The sequence below is a fragment of the Ranitomeya imitator genome, chromosome 3 (genome assembly GCF_032444005.1).
Source record: "Ranitomeya imitator isolate aRanImi1 chromosome 3, aRanImi1.pri, whole genome shotgun sequence".
NCBI classification, from domain to species: domain Eukaryota; kingdom Metazoa; phylum Chordata; class Amphibia; order Anura; family Dendrobatidae; genus Ranitomeya; species Ranitomeya imitator.
Window position 1 is genome coordinate 799,995,561 of NC_091284.1, and position 16,115 is coordinate 800,011,675.

General features: G+C 47.1%; 1 protein-coding gene across 4 annotated transcripts in view; it reads left to right on the top strand.

Annotated features, from left to right (window-relative positions):
• AASDHPPT (aminoadipate-semialdehyde dehydrogenase-phosphopantetheinyl transferase) overlaps window positions 1–12,788 on the top strand; it is a 33,885-nt gene extending 21,097 nt beyond the window's left edge. For 2 of the 4 annotated variants that reach the window (XM_069759226.1, XM_069759224.1), the window contains exon 6: window positions 9,639–12,788. In XM_069759226.1, coding sequence (XP_069615327.1) covers window positions 9,639–9,794 — 156 coding nt within the window. In that variant the 3' untranslated portion in view covers window positions 9,795–12,788. Of the gene's footprint in view, window positions 1–4,914; window positions 4,993–9,638 lie in introns of all 4 variants that reach the window. The other 2 variants (XM_069759223.1, XM_069759222.1) reach the window with 2 other exon arrangements.
• The last annotated feature ends 3,327 nt before the right edge of the window (window positions 12,789–16,115 follow it).

Sequence of the window (16,115 nt, forward strand, 5' to 3'; positions counted from 1 at the left end):
TCACACTTAGAAGTACGGTAGATGAATAAAATTCTTAGGATTCTTATAGGTTCCTTCTCTGAGGTATTTCTTGTTAAGTGACCTTCTTTAACGCTTCTTTGGGGGACACCGGTAACCATGGGTGTATGCGGCTGTCGTCAGGAGTCTGACTCTAGGCAATAAATGAAATGAGCTCCTCCTCAGCCGTGTACACCCTCTGACCGGCACAAAGGTCGTAATTTTAAGCTTAGTGTCTGTAGGAGGCAGCCCTGGATCTGATTCCTGTTCTGTCTTTTCCTTTTCAGGTCACCCTGTTGTGATTTACTAATCTTTTCCCCTTTTTCACTGAGGTTCTCTTCTACAAGGTAACAGGGTGTAATTTCTCACCCTGCTTTCCCACACACGAGCGACCAAGAGAACAGTGTGGTGTCGCCCACATAGTCTACTCTCGGATCCGCTCAGCAGGACTTTATCCCGTCACCTCAGGGTGTTTCAGGTCGATTCCAGGTGGTTGGTCCTATCCTGTTTCCTGCCTTCTCCTTGGAGCGGGCCGTGATGAAGACAGTGGTCACTTGCTAGTGGCCCTCCCCCTTTTTAGGGGTTGACATTGTCTTCTGCACCATCCAGGACCAGACAAAGCGGAAACAAGCATGTTATCTCCTAGTGACACCCCCCTCCTCACCAGGGACTCCTGGTGCCATTTTCATATACGTGAAGAAGGCATCGGGACTCACATTTCTGGAATTGTCCATCTTCCACAGTCCCTCCGCATGGCAGTGGGGGTGTACCGGTGGAGCCTATGGCACTCCAAGGCGCCACGATAGAAGCTCCATGGCTTCTTAACTTTGTCACCATTCATTATGCGATTCATGGCAGCTCTGGTTCTGTAGTAATTTACATGTTTTTTTCATTTTGGTCCAGCCAGAGTTAATGTCGGTCTCTTGCTGGCAGCTTTTTTTTAGGATGATCAGCTGGTGTTGGTTGGTAACCTCTCCAACGTTCCTTTAAATGGTCACATGACTCATCAGCTTATCTTCAGTAATAGAGTTCCATGCAGATCAGCCAGCGGTTTGGAGCTCTCCTGTGACCTTGGTGTTGCTGCAACTGTGAGACTGCAGATTCCTGGTGCCGTATTCTCTACTACTTGGAGCTTACCAGCAGAGCATGAAGCTGAGTATTTTGTTCCTTCTTTCTTTGTCCGGTGTTTATCTCTTCCCCTATGTTTAATCATCTGCAATAGTGAGGCTAGCGTCTGTGCCGGCCAGTGCACTAGCCAGGATATATTGAGGTAACAATCAGGGACTAGGCATGTGACGCAGACGGGGGGAGGAAGGACCCACATAGGGCGTTAAGGGGAGCTTAGGGACAGACACAGGTTGGTGTCAGGAGGTGTCCCATCCCTCGCTTCCTTTTGTTAGTGCCTTTCTCCCTCTTTTCCATCCCGCCGTTGTTGAATCCTGTGTCATCCACTGGACTTATTTGTGTCCGAGCGTGACAAATTCAGTCCCCGACCTAGGGCCTTCACTTTGGGCACTCCCCTTTTTTCCAGGCGCCGCAGCCAATCAGTGAGTGGCTTCCTGCTGTTGCGTTTTTTTTTTTTTTCCCCCCCTATGAGAGAGTTGGTCTCTCCTTCTCTGGTGATTGGTCCACACCCCCTCCCGTGTCCTCGCTCGCTTTTCTGGCCTCTCACAGGGCTCTGCTACTGGAAAATTCCACGCCCTCAGCGGGCCACCCAATCAGCTGGCGAGACCCCGCATGCTCCATATTTTTTGCCTATAGGATCTACAGGCTCATTTCTGTAGGATCTTGCAGTGGGCATTGCCTGGGACCACCCCCTGCTTCTCTTGCACTCCGGCTCTGTCTCTGCAGCTCCCAGCCTCAGCTCAGGGGTCACAGCAACTCTACTCTCTGTCTGCAGCTCCAGCAGATCAGCCATGACAAGGCCTTCCTCTTCAGGACCGGGTAGGCTCTGTTCAGGCTGCATCTTTTTCTTTTCTTTTTTTCAGAGGCTTTGCCTTCCGCAGCATTAGCCTCAGCCCCTCACATATGACCACACCTAGGGCGCCACACTCCCGTCCCTTCCTGACTGTCATTTACTACACCTGTGCCCTCTGCAAAAAGAAGTGGCCCTCAGGCCAGTCATAGGCCTTCTGCCAGACCTGCACCCTTTCCACCATGCCAGCATCTCTGGAGCCTCTCGAGACAAGAGCACAACCCCTCCCCCAGAGCAGACTGTTGATATCTTTCAATCAATTTCTGACGCAGCCAGGCTGTCAGTCTCTGGTGCAGGCCCTAGAATGCTTACTTAACTTGTCTACAGGAACCATTGCTCCATACATTTATTATCAGGACGATTCGCAGGCACCTCAACACCACCCTCAGGAGAGCAGATCAAGGATTAAATCGAAAAGCGGGTTTACTGCAGCTCCTCATCCAGCTCTCCATCACAGTCTACTTCATTCAGCATGCCCTCGGTATCCCATGCCTCCCCTGAGGTATCCTGGGGGTCCAAACCTGAGTCCCAGTCAGACTTTGAGCTTGACATGGATCAGACCTCCAAGCTTCAGGATGTGTTCGACAGCCTCATATTAGCCGTTAACAAGGTTTTAATATTAAGGAGGATGAGGTTTACCCCCCATGATCACTCCGTCTCATTCAAAAGGGTAAAACTCCCTCCCCGGACACTTTCCAATCACAAGGAGTTTGATGGAATCTTTACTAAACCTTGGAAACATCCGACAAAGCTCTTTTCTGGTAGAAAACAATTGGATATGCTATATCCCTTTAGTTCGGACCTCATTAACAAACAAACAAAGTCGCCGGCCGTAGATCCGCCAGTCTCCTGCCTATCCACTAAAACGGTTCTGTCTCTGCCTTATGGTGCCTTTTTCAAGGACTCCTCCGACAGGCAGATCGACTCACTAGCCTAGTCAGCCTTAGAGGCTGCAGGCGCTACCCTCTTCCCCACATTCGCTTTCACCTGGGTAGCCAAGTCTGTTTCCCCTGGGCAAAACTCTCTGACAAGGTATTTTATCGACAGTCTTCCTTCATCACACAGTCAAGGGTTGCTGGAATTTTCCGGAGGCCTCCCTTCCGATCAATCTACTGGAAATCAGAGCAATCTACATCTCCCTTCTCCACTGGCAGGATCTTCTTGCAGGATATCCAGTTTGCGTTCAAGTCAGACAACACTACAGCCATGCCACACATAAATAACTAGGGCAGAATGCGCATCAAGTCCGTTATGATGGAGATATCGAAGTTTCTGTTTTTGGCAGAGCACCATGTCCCAGCAATATCTGCAGTGCACAACCCAAGGGTGAACAATTGGGCCTCCTACTTCCTAAGTTATCAGGGTCTCTCCTCATGAAAGTGGTCCCTTAACCACATTGTCTTTGACCAAAACTGTCAGACCTAATGGCGTCACAGATGAATCACAAGGTGCCTCACTTTGTAGCCAGGTCTTGCGACCTACTGGCGTTAGGCTACAACTCCCTGGTCTTTCCATGGTCTCAATTTCAGCTTCCTTACCTCTTTCCTCCTCTCCTGTTTATCCTGAGACTCCTCTAGAAAATCAAAGCGGAGGGAGTTAAAATAATCCTGGTGGCCCCAGACAGGCCCAGAAGGGCTTGTTGTGCAGAGTTAGTCAATTTGCTTGCAGACTTTCCCTGGAAACTTCCAGACCGTCCAGACCTACTCTCACAAGGTCCCCTCTTCCACCGGAGTTCTCAGTCTCTGAATTTAATGGTATAGCCATTAAAGCCGTTATTCTGAGGGAAGTAGGTTTATCATCCCACATTGTACAGACCATGATAACCGCAAAAAGGCCACATCCTCACGTATTTATCATTGGTATTAGATGGCCTTTTTTTTTCGTTGATGTGAAGACAACCACTCAGCTCCTATGTCTTTTATACCTGTCCACCCATCCTTATTTTTCTCCAGTCAGGCCTTGACTCTGGGCTTTCTCTCAGTACCCTTAAGGGTCAGGTCTTCGTGCTTTCAATTTTTTGTCAACAAAATTTGGCTTCTCGTCCCCAGGTCAAGACCTTCCTCCAGGGAGTTGCTCGCCTGGCACCTCTGTATCGTCCTCTGGTAGACCCTGTTGTATCTTAATCTAGCAACCTCCTTTCGAACCCATTCAGGACATTTAGTTTTCCTTTCTCTCCTGGAAGGTTGCCTTTTTGGTAGCCATCACATCCATTAGAAGATTCTAATTCTTTCTGCCCATCTCGAGTTCATCCCCTTGAAAAGTTTCTTCACAAGCTGGACCTGGTCAGAGCCCTACGTTTCTACCTTTCAAGAACCGCTTTTTCTAACACTCTGACGCCTTGTTCGTCATCCCTGAGGGTTTTCGTAAGGGTCTTCCTGCTTCCAAATCTACAATCGCCTGCTGGATTTGCCTGGCTATACTAGAGGCATATCGTGTTAAAGACAGACAACCCCCTCCGGGTGTAAGGGCGATCTCCACCCGGGCAGTGGGCGGGTTACTGTGCCGTTAGCCACAAGGCCTCTGCATCTCACATTTGCAAGGCTGTGGCTGTGGTCCTCTACATACGTTCGCGAGGTTCTATAGCATTCATACTCGCCTTTTGGTTGATGCAGGCCTGGGGAGAAAGGTCCAGCAGGCAACGGTCGCCCACCGTTGGACCTAATTTATCCAAGTTATTCTGTTCCATCCCTCAGCTTCAGGATGTCCCATGGTTACCTGTGTCCTCCCAATGAAGCAATAAAAAAAGAAGGATTTTTGGTACTCACCGTAAAATCTTTCTTGAAGCCTTCATTAGGGAACACAGCACCCTCCCTGGGTTGTGCCTATGTTGGGCACAATGTGATATTGTTGCTTCTACTACTGCTTTTTTACTAATTGACTAGCTTTGTGCCAGTCGATGGGTGTATACTGCTGAGGATGAGCTAATACTTTTTTTTGCCTAGTGTCAACCTCCTAGCGACAGCAGCATACACCCATGGTTACCTGTGTTCCCCAATAACGGCTCCAAGAAGGATCTTATGGTGAGTACCAAAAATCCTTCTTTTTTCTTATATCTTCCTTTTTTTTTTTTTTTTACTCTTTAACCCCTTCATGACCTAGCCTATTTTGACCTTAAAGACCTTGCAGTTTTTTGCAATTCTGACCAGTGTCCCTTTATGAGGTAATAACTCAGGAACGCTTCAACGGATCCTAGCGGTTCTGAGATTGTTTTTTCGTGACATATTGGGCTTCATGTTAGTGGTAAATTTAGGTCAATAAAGTCTGCGTTTATTTGTGATAAAAACGGAAATTTGGCGAAAATTTGGAAAATTTCGCAATTTTCACATTTTGAATTTTTATTCTGTTAAACCAGAGAGATATGTGACACAAAATAGTTAATAAATAACATTTCCCACACGTCTACTTTACATCAGCACAATTTTGGAAACAAAATTTTTTTTTGCTAGGAAGTTATAAGGGTTAAAATTTGACCAGCGATTTCTCATTTTTACAACGAAATTTACAAAACCCTTTTTTTTAGGGACCACCTCACATTTGAAGTCAGTTTGAGGGGTCTATATGGCTGAAAATACCCAAAAGTGACACCATTCTAAAAAATGCACCCCTCAAGGTACTCAAAACCACATTCAAGAAGTTTATTAACCCTTCAGGTACTTCACAGCAGCAGAAGCAACATGGAAGGAAAAAATGAACATTTAACTTTTTAGTCACAAAAATTATCTTTTAGCAACAATTTTATTATTTTCCCAATGGTAAAAGGAGAAACTGAACCACGAAAGTTGTTGTCCAATTTGTCCTGAGTACACTGATACCTCATATGTTGGGGTAAACCACTGTTTGGGCGCACGGCAGGGCTTGGAAGGGAAGGAGCGCCATTTGACTTTTTGAATGAAAAATTGGCTCCACTCTCTAGCGGACACCATGTCACGTTTGGAGAGCCCCCGTGTGCCTAAAAATTGGAGCTCCCCCACAAGTGACCCCATTTTGGAAACTAGACGCCCCAAGGAACTTATCTAGATGCATAGTGAGCACTTTGAACCCCCAGGTGCTTCACAAATTGATCCGTAAAAATGAAAAAGTACTTTTTTTTCACAAAAAAATTCTTTTAGCCTCAATTTTTTCATTTTCACATGGGCAACAGGATAAAATGGATCCTAAAATTTGTTGGGCAATTTCTCCTGAGTACACGGATACCTCACATGTGGGGGTAAATTACTGTTTGGGCACATGGTAAGGCTTGGAAGGGAAGGAGCGCCATTTGACTTTTTGAATGGAAAATTATCTCCATCGTTAGCGGACACCATGTCGCGTTTGTAGAGCCCCTGTGTGCCTAAACATTGGAGCTCCCCCACAAGTGACCCCATTTTGGAAATTAGACCCCCCAAGGAACTTATCTAGATGCATATTGAGCACTTTAAACCCCCAGGTGCTTCACAGAAGTTTATAACGCAGAGCCATGAAAATAAAAAATAATTTTTCTTTCCTCAAAAATGATTTTTTAGCCTGGAATTTCCTATTTTGCCAAGGGTAATAGGAGAAATTGGACCCCAAATGTTCTTGTCCAGTTTGTCCTGAGTACGCTGATACCCCATATGTGGGGGTAAACCACTGTTTGGGCGCACGGCAGGGCTCGGAAGGGAAGGCACGCCATTTGGCTTTTTAAATGGAAAATTAGCTCCAATCATTAGCGGACACCATGTCACGTTTGGAGAGCCCCTGTATGCCTAAACATTGGAGATCCCCCCACAAATGACCCCATCTTGGAAACTAGACCCCCAAAGGAACTAATCTAGATGTGTGGTGAGGACTTTGAACCCCCAAGTGCTTCACAGAAGTTTATAACGCAGAGCCATGAAAAAAAATAAAAATTATTTTCTCAAAAATTATCTTTTAGCCTGCAATTTTTTATTTTCCCAAGGGTAACAGGAGAAATTTCACTCCAAAAGTTGTTGTCCAGTTTCTCCTGAGTACGCTGATACCCCATATGTGGGGGTAAACCACTATTTGGGCACATGCTGGGGCTCGGAAGTGAAGTAGTGACGTTTTGAAATGCAGACTTTGATGGAATGCTCTGCGGGCGTCACGTTGCGTTTGCAGAGCCCCTGATGTGGCTAAACAGTAGAAACCCCCCACAAGTGACCCCATTTTGGAAACTAGACCCCAAAAGGAACTTATCTAGATGTGTGGTGAGCACTTTGAACCCCCAAGTGCTTCACAGAAGTTTATAATGCAGAGCCGTGAAAATAATAAATACGTTTTCTTTCCTCAAAAATAATTATTTAGCCCAGAATTTTTTATTTTCCGAAGGGTTACAGGAGAAATTGGACCCCAAAAGTTGTTGTCCAGTTTCTCCTGAGTACGCTGATACCCCATGTGTGGGGGTAAACCACTGTTTGGGCACACGTCGGGGCTCAGAAGGGAAGTAGTGACTTTTGAAATGCAGACTTTGATGGAATGGTCTGCAGGCGTCACGTTGCGTTTGCAGATCCCCTGGTGTGCCTAAACAGTAGAAACCCCCCTAAAGTGACCCCATTTTGGAAATTAGACCCCCCAAGGAACTTATCTAGATATGTGGTGAGCTCTTTGAACCCCCAAGTGCTTCACAGACGTTTACAACGCAGAGCCGTGAAAATAAAAAATAATTTTTCTTTTCTCAAAAATGATGTTTTAGCAAGCATTTTTTTATTTTCCCAAGGGTAACAGGAGAAATTGGACCCCAGTAATTGTTGCGCAGTTTATCCTGAGTATGCTGGTATCCCATATGTGGGGGTAAACCACTGTTTGGGTACACGTCGGGGCTCGGAATTGAGGGAGCACCATTTGACTTTTTGAATACAAGATTGGCTGGAATCAATGGTGGCGCCATGTTGCGTTTGGAGACCCCTGATGTGCCTAAACAGTGGAAACCCCTCAATTCTACCTCCAACACTAACCCACCACACCCCTAACCCTTATCCCAACTGTAGCCGTAACCCTAATCACAACCCTAACCACAACCCTAACCCTAAGGTTATGTGCCCACGTTGCGGATTCGTGTGAGATTTTTCAGCATCATTTTTGAAAAATCCACGGGTAAAAGGCACTGCGTTTTACCTGCGGATTTTCCGCGGATTTCCAGTGTTTTTTGTGCGGATTTCACCTGCGGATTCCTATTGAGGAACAGGTGTAAAACGCCGCGGAATCCGCACAAAGAATTGACATGCTGCGGAAAATACAACGCAGCGTTTCCGCGCGGTATTTTCCGCACCATGGGCACAGCGGATTTGGTTTTCCATAGGTTTACATGGTACTGTAAACCTGATGGAACACTGCTGCGAATCCGCAGCGGCCAATCCACTGCGGATCCGCAGCCAAATCCGCACCGTGTGCACATAGCCTAATTCTAAAGGTATGTGCACACGCTGAGTAAAACGCTGCGGATCCACAGCAGTTTCCCATGAGTTTACAGTTCAATGTAAACCTATGGGAAACAAAAATCGCTGTACACATGCTGCAGAAAAACTGCACGGAAACGCAGCGGTTTACATTCCGCAGCATGTCACTTTCTGCGGATTCCACAGCGGTTTTACAACTGCTCCAATAGAAAATCGCAGTTGTAAAACCGCAGTGAAATGCGCAGAAAAAACGCGGTAAATCCGCGATAAATCCACAGCGGTTTAGCACTGCGCATTTATCAAATCCTCTGCGGAAAAATCCACAGAGGACCAGAATACGTGTGCACATACCGAAACCCTAACCCTAACCCTAGCCCTAACCCTACCCCTAACTCTAACACTAACCCTAACCCTATTCTAACATTAGTGGAAAAAAAAAAATTCTTTATTTTTTTATTGTCCCTACCTATGGGGGTGACAAGGGGGGGGGTCATTTATTATTTTTTTATTTTGATCACTGAGATATAATCTCTCAGTGATCAAAATGCACTTTGAACGAATTTTGGAAGATGGCGGCGCCCAGGGAGAAGACGGACGGACCCCGGCAGGACCGGTAAGTATGATGGGGGGGGGGGGGGGATCGGAGCACGGGGGTGGTGGAACGGAGCACTGGGGGGGTGGAACGGAGCACTGGGGGGGTGGAACGGAGCATGGGGGGGGGGTGGAACGGAGCACGGGGGGGGTGGATTGGAGCACGGGGGTGAGCGGACAAGAGCACGGGGGGGAGTGGAGCACAGGACGGAGGGGAGCGGGGCAGTGTACCCGGCAGATCGGAGGGCTGGGGGGGCGATGGGTGGGGTGGGGGCACATTAGTATTTCCAGCAATGGCCGATGATATTGCAGCATCGGCCATGGCTGGATTGTAATATTTCACCCGTTATAATGGGTGAAATATTACAAATCGCTCTGATTGGCAGTTTCACTTTCAACAGCCAATCAGAGCGATCGTAGCCACGGGGGGGTGAAGCCACCCCCCCTGGGCTAAACTACCACTGCCCCTGTCCCTGCAGATCGGGTGAAATGGGAGTTAACCCTTTCACCCGGCCTGCAGGGACGCGATCTTTCCATGACGCCACATAGGCGTCATGGGTCGGATTGGCACCGACTTTCATGACGCCTACGTGGCGTCATGGGTCGGGAAGGGGTTAATTTTTATAATTAAAATACATATGGCTGCCTGCTTGAAGATGTTGTCCTGTACATTTCATTGAATGCATCTGTTTATTCTGCAGGAGGGAACATTATTCACAGTTCTCACTTATGAAGAGCTCATGGCATCTTCACTTCCAATTACACCCGAGGATCTGGATTTCTGGGATAACTTTCAATCCAAACAAGAATTTCCCCGGCGGCAGAACTCTACAGCAAAGGCCAAAACTGTAACCTGAGGACAACTTTTATTTCCTCTGTGTATTGATACAACAACAAAAAAAGTCAAATTGAACATAATTTGACACAAAATCACCATAATGGGCCAGCCAAAATTGTTTCCACCTTGAATTTATTTTGTTGCAGACCCTTTGGACTAAAGGCTGCATGTCTGCGGTGGCCTGACGTCCGCCTGTCTGCGGTGGCCTGACGTCCGCCTGATTGTTTGTAGTTTCCAGTATTCTACTTGTCTATCTATGGTTTCCAGCACCTCTATTCACCAACCTGCTGCACCAATGGCCGTGGTCCATGTGCCCACCTGGACCTTGGCCTTACAGGACCCATCTCACCCAGTGTGCCCTGTGAACTTCTCATAACGGTGCTTATTTTGTGGATAAGTGTCTTCCGAAGTGCTGCTAAATTTTGTGCGCCTTGTTTCAAGCGTTGAGTTCATTTCTGGAATGGGTAGGATGTGATGGTGCCAGGATATCATCGATAATTCATTAACATAAGATAATGGGAATTGGTGTTACCATCATCGGTGGTCGGAGATGCTGTTGAATTTTGGTTGCTCCATTCCAAAAAGGAGCAGATGGCTGAAGGGTCATTGTAGATGCCCTGAGAAGGGTCTATTATATGTCCAGCGGCAGAAAGGACACGTACAGGCGCACTATTAAAATACAGGGATGGTATCAGTTTTCAGCAGTGCTGAAATTTGTGGTCAGAGCCAGATTATCCCCTCATTCATTTAGAATTGGGGCCACAATGGAAGCTTAGCTACAAGGCCTACATTCTGAAGTGATGTCGAAAATAGGCAGGTGGGAGTCTAGGCGATACACGCTATACGAACGTATACCTCCTGGCTGCCCACTATGTTTCATAGTGCTTGACTATGCAGCTGCCATTTCTGGCCCTAAAGTGCGAAGCATGAATAAACTACAGCAATGCATTCATTTGCCCTGGCCCAAAAAAAGGGATAATTTTTAGACTGTTCATCCATTTTAGGTAGTCTAAAAAGTCTGATACTGCAATGTTGTGAAATACACTGCTGGTTACCTTTGTTTGCCATCCGTTGTTTCCTAGCCAGATAGGGGTTTCACCATGCAAGGTAAGGTAAGCGCTGAAGTGGATAAGCCTTTTTATGCCATTACACGTCACTGTGCGGCATTTCTGAAGTTTGAAGTAAGACCAGACACCTACTTTAATGTTTGTTTTCAGCAGGATCCACACATGGAAACTAATTCCAAAACATAGGGCTGTTCAGTTTCTTAGGCGAGTACAACATAAAACTTACTGGCCCTAATTATATGGAAAGAACAATCTGCTTATTGTAATTAGAGACCAGAATATGTCTGACCCTCTTTTCCTCACTCACTATTCTTCCCCCCCAGCTAGGTTAGGGCAAGGTTTACGGTTAGGTTGGACGCACAGCGATCAACACATTTTCTTTGTTGTACACTACCTCTGTACATGCAAGACGCATGCATATTGAGAAGACATCCCAACTCACAGGCCAGCCATCCAGATATGGAGAGAAAGCCATAAAACACTGGAAATAAATGGTACAGGTAGTTTGTGAAGGCGCAGTGGGGAGGAAGACTACCGAGTGAGGAAGAGCGTCTCATATGTTCTTTCGGGGCATCAAGGTGAAGTGAAGTACCTTTGACTTGGCTCTAATCAACTTTCTTGGAGAAGTTTGCCGAAGCTGGTAATTTTATATTTAATCTGCTTGTCTGTATTCATTATTAAGAGCTGCCTTTTAAGTTTTTACACACACACTTTTTCTAACCCTAGTTAGGTCTAGAGTTGGGCCAAGGTACAGGATCAGATATAGGGCTAGTGATAGACCTCGGTTATCAGGTCTACAGATAGAGAATGTCTTACGCTAGGCTAGGTCAACTTGTCATTGGCAGACAGGCTTATATAATCTGATCAAAATAATAAGTTAAGAACATATAGGTATCATCTTTGTGGCAGTATTGCAATACGAAATTCACATGTAAAACTGATTAGTTGTCATCAGGACCCTCCGCATGTGAACAGCCACTACACAATGTATGGAGTTGTGCTGTTCCAGCTCCGTGCACTGAATGAATTCTGCTACCAGGGACCTGCTAACATCTGATATCTAGGGATGTCTGTTGTCGGACCCCCAACTGATCTAAAATTGATTTCAATAGGTCATCAATATCCTCGTTCCTGGATCTACTATTTTATGCCTCAACATACATAGGCAGATTAATCAAGATAGTGCTAGGTCATTCTCCATAGATGTCTATCGCCAAAATATGTGTATCTGGTAGACATGAGTGGATCAGGCAATATTAGAATAAGCCTGTTAGTGCGGATTTTCCCAGAAAATTAGATTCAAGAAGTTATTCTCAGCAAATGTAATATGCTCTGGGGTCTCTCCAGACTTGAGCATAATAAAACGTAATATGTAAAAAAGGTAAAATAATTATACTCCCCTCTCCTCTCCATCCCCTCCCTCCTCACCGCCACTCATCCGGTCCTCATTGCATCTTCAGATTGCCACCACTCGCATTGAATTCCTTGGGCCTCTCATGTTGGGCCTGGACTTTCTGGACTGATGTTTCCTGGGAAGGTTATGTGCCAGCTTGTGCCAAGGGTCACGATGTCACATGGTGCGCCATGACATTCCGTGCATGAGCTGAAGAGTCCCAGGAAATTCAAAGGGAGCGTCGGTGACCTGAAGACGCGACGAGAACCGGACAGGTTACAGCGAGGAGCGGAGGAGCCAGAGCGGTAAGGTGAATATAAGGATTATTTTTTAAATGGACCCTTATGTTTCTGCGAAATAACACCATTTACTGAATCCAGATGGAAGTAATTACAGAAAATACACATTTTGGTGAATGTGGATCTTATTAAAATTCTAGTATAATTCCATTAGAATTTATTCTCTCATCTTTAGTGTATGGGTACAACTTGGAAATGTGGAAAACTTATAGCTACAATCAGCATAAAAACAAAATAAAAGTTTTTTTTTTTTTTAATAATCTTTATTTTATTTTTTTTTATTTTTTTTTCCCAAAAGCTTTATTGGGTTTTATATTTTAACTGGGAAGGGTAGACCAGGAGGGGGGTAGGGGGAGGGATAAGAGAGTAAGGAAAGAACCCCTATGAAAATAGGGGAGACAGGCCATCACATAAAACTGTAAGAATTAACAAGGTAGATATAACATATCATTAATACTTAAGAGAGTATTGAGTAAAATATGCGTTGACAAGGGAAATGGTGTGTGTAACTCTCTTATACTAGAAATTAGACTCACTTTGAAGTTGCAGTAGGCTATGAATTTTTAGGCTATATGTAGTGCTGCAAATTAGTATAGATAAGACAACGTCTGCATATAGGCTGGTTGTATCTACTCTGACGCTGCGCTGTAGCTTAAAAAACAATACCTAAAAAAAAAAAACGGTTAAGTAAGAAATGCAGTGACATAGAAAAAGCAATAATATACACAGTAGTATAGGTAGAATTGGGCAGTTAGATCAACTCTGAAGCTGTCCAGTAAAATGAATAGTATGCAAAGGCCTGTCGACGTCGGGTCATCTCCAGATGACCCACGGACTTTATTGGGCAAAAAGTTCGGTTTAATCACATGCTGTGACGTGGACTGTATAGAGAAGAGAAGTATACAAGAGAAGTGGGGCCAGAAGGAGATCCGGGAGGACCTATACCCGCGCGGTTTAGAAAGTCCACCGCCTCTGCTGGAGAAGTAAATATACGCCATTTTGCCGCAAAGAAAAATCTTAGACTAGAGAACTGGTGCCAATTATATTGTATTCCAGCCTGTTGCAGTCTATTGGTGGTGTACTGACACCTTTTCCGTTTTTGCATGGTATTCTTACACAGATCCCTGTATAAGGTCAAGTGTCTGTATGGAGAAGAGAGGAACCTTGCTTCCCTTGCGATGTCAAACAATGAGTCTCTTAGCCAATTAGGATAGAGTGAGACTATGACGTCTGCAGCTATATTCGGCGGGAGAGAAGGTGGTCTGCGTATCCTAAATGCTTTCACAATTAGGTTTTCTCTATCGCCTCATTGGGGGACACAGGAAACCATGGGGTGTATGCTGCTGCCACTAGGAGGCTGACACTATGCAAATAAAAAAGTTAGCTCCTCCTCTGCAGTGTACACCCCACCGACAGGAAGTAGGATAATCAGTTTAGCTTAGTGTCAGTAGGAGGTGGACACGGGTCTTTCATTAGACCCTTATCTGCCTCAATGTGCGTCGTTTTTCTTACAGGTCTTCCGGAGGGATACAGGGTGAGCAGTCACACCTGTAGTCCCACTATGCGGACTATGAGTACGGCGTGTACTGCCACCCCGTATCCTCATAGATCCCTCAGCAGGACCAAGAGCCTAGCACACAAGCGTGCTCAGAAGTCCGGTCCTGGCTCCGTCCCTCACCCACTCGCCCACCAGAGCCTGTCGGTTGGAGGAGACGAGGACGTCCACCACAGCTCCCTGGACGTCTCATTCCCCTCAGGTTAGTAACGGCGTGGTATGTTTAGATGAGTATTTTCCCCTCCCATTCCCAGATCACTCGCAGTGTGGGGGAGCAGGTCGCTTTAGAAATGCGCTGCACGATTTTTACCTTTTATTTTTATTAGGGATCCCAGAGCCACACGGGCAGAACCGCATCTCACGACGGCCTTTCAGGCACCCGCGCTCCCTCCTGAGCTGCGCCATTTTTTTTCACCGTGAAGGCCGGCTAGGGACGCTGGATCTGTCTCCTTCGGCGGCCGCAGTGCTCTCACTTCAGCTGCACTGGTCGGCGGCCGCAATGTCTCCACTTTCAGCGCGACAGCCTGGCAGGCTGCCGCGCCACTTCCCCCTGCGGCCGCACTGCTTGGTGGCCACATTGTGACCTGTTTCTGCGCGGCGGCCTTGGTAGGCTGCCGCGCTGCTTAGTCCCTGCGGCGCACTGCTCCAGCGCTGCGATTCTCTTCTCCGGCGGCGCTGGCCTCTAATTTAGGTCCCGGCTTCGGCCGGGGCCTACTTCCGGCACCGCGACTCCTCCACTTCCGGTTGCTCGGGCGGGCTTTTCTCCCGCCCGACAACCCTCTCCCCGCATTCTCCGCCCACCAGCGCCATCTTGGTGCTCCTGGGCGCTCAGCAGACTCCGCCCTCCCCACTTCGCTGGCGCCACACATCGCCGCTCCACCACCTTGCAGAGCGCGCAGTCTGGCGTCTTTTCCTGTGGTTCCTCTTCTTGTATTGCGGCAGGAGCTCATATCGCCTCCCTGTCTAAAGACTTCCCCGGAGTTCCACCCGCAAGCCGGACAACTTCCTCCATCTGGAATCCGTTTTCATCTGCTGTGAGTATCTCAGCACTGCAGCCCTCTGTCCCCCCCCGAAACCCCCGTCTCCTAACCCTCAAAGAATCCGTGCAGCCACTGGCTGTGGAGCATAGTGGTATTGTAGAGCAGTACTCTAGAGCCATGCAGTCGCTGGTGTAATAAGTGCCCTAGAGCCGGGCAGTTACCAGCGGGGTATGGCAGTATGCCCCACGCTGCCGTCATCGGTGCCACTGTCCACCCCTCACTCTCCACAAGGAGAAGGACCATTATAAAACCTGCCATATGGCATTCACTTTGTAGAAGGTTTTCCGTTTTGTCACACTACTGTTGTGGTTTCTGCTATTGCAGATCTGTGCCTTGATCTTCAGCAGTGCGAGGCTCGGCTATTTCTCTACACATAGTGATGCTAGAGCCCAGGCTTATCGAAAGTTTCCTTATCTCCTGCTCAGGAGCACTCGCCCTCCATCTCCCTGCAGCCCCCTCCGGATGCAACCATTACTCTGCTCTAAGCAGAGAGGGGAGCGGCTCCTACCCACTTCACGACTGCAGTGTTCGGACCTGACTTCCAGCTGGTTAAGAGTCCGTATTTCCTAGCAATGTCTGCTGTGGCTCAGTGGATAAAGAATCTGACCACATATCGCAGGCGCAAGGTTTGAACTCAGGTTCACAACAGAGAGTAGAATTTAGTCTCCCTGTTGACAAGCCTACTGTCCTACCTTCAGGAGAATGAGCACGGCAGGACATACTTCAAGACAGACTCCGTGGTGCGGCTTACTACACGGAAGCTGTTATTCTGCCTAAGGCCGTCAGGTATCATGACCTAGACCGCTACACAGAATCAACTCTCCTATACCCTTCTCCAGGGATCTCTCCATGCTGATTTAGTCAGGATACCGAGAGCCGATCGCAGCAGGATACCGAGAGCCGATCGCAGCACGAGAGCCGATCGCAGCAGTACTCTATCTGTCATAGTCGCAGGATACCGAGAGCTGATCGTAGCGGTGCTCAAT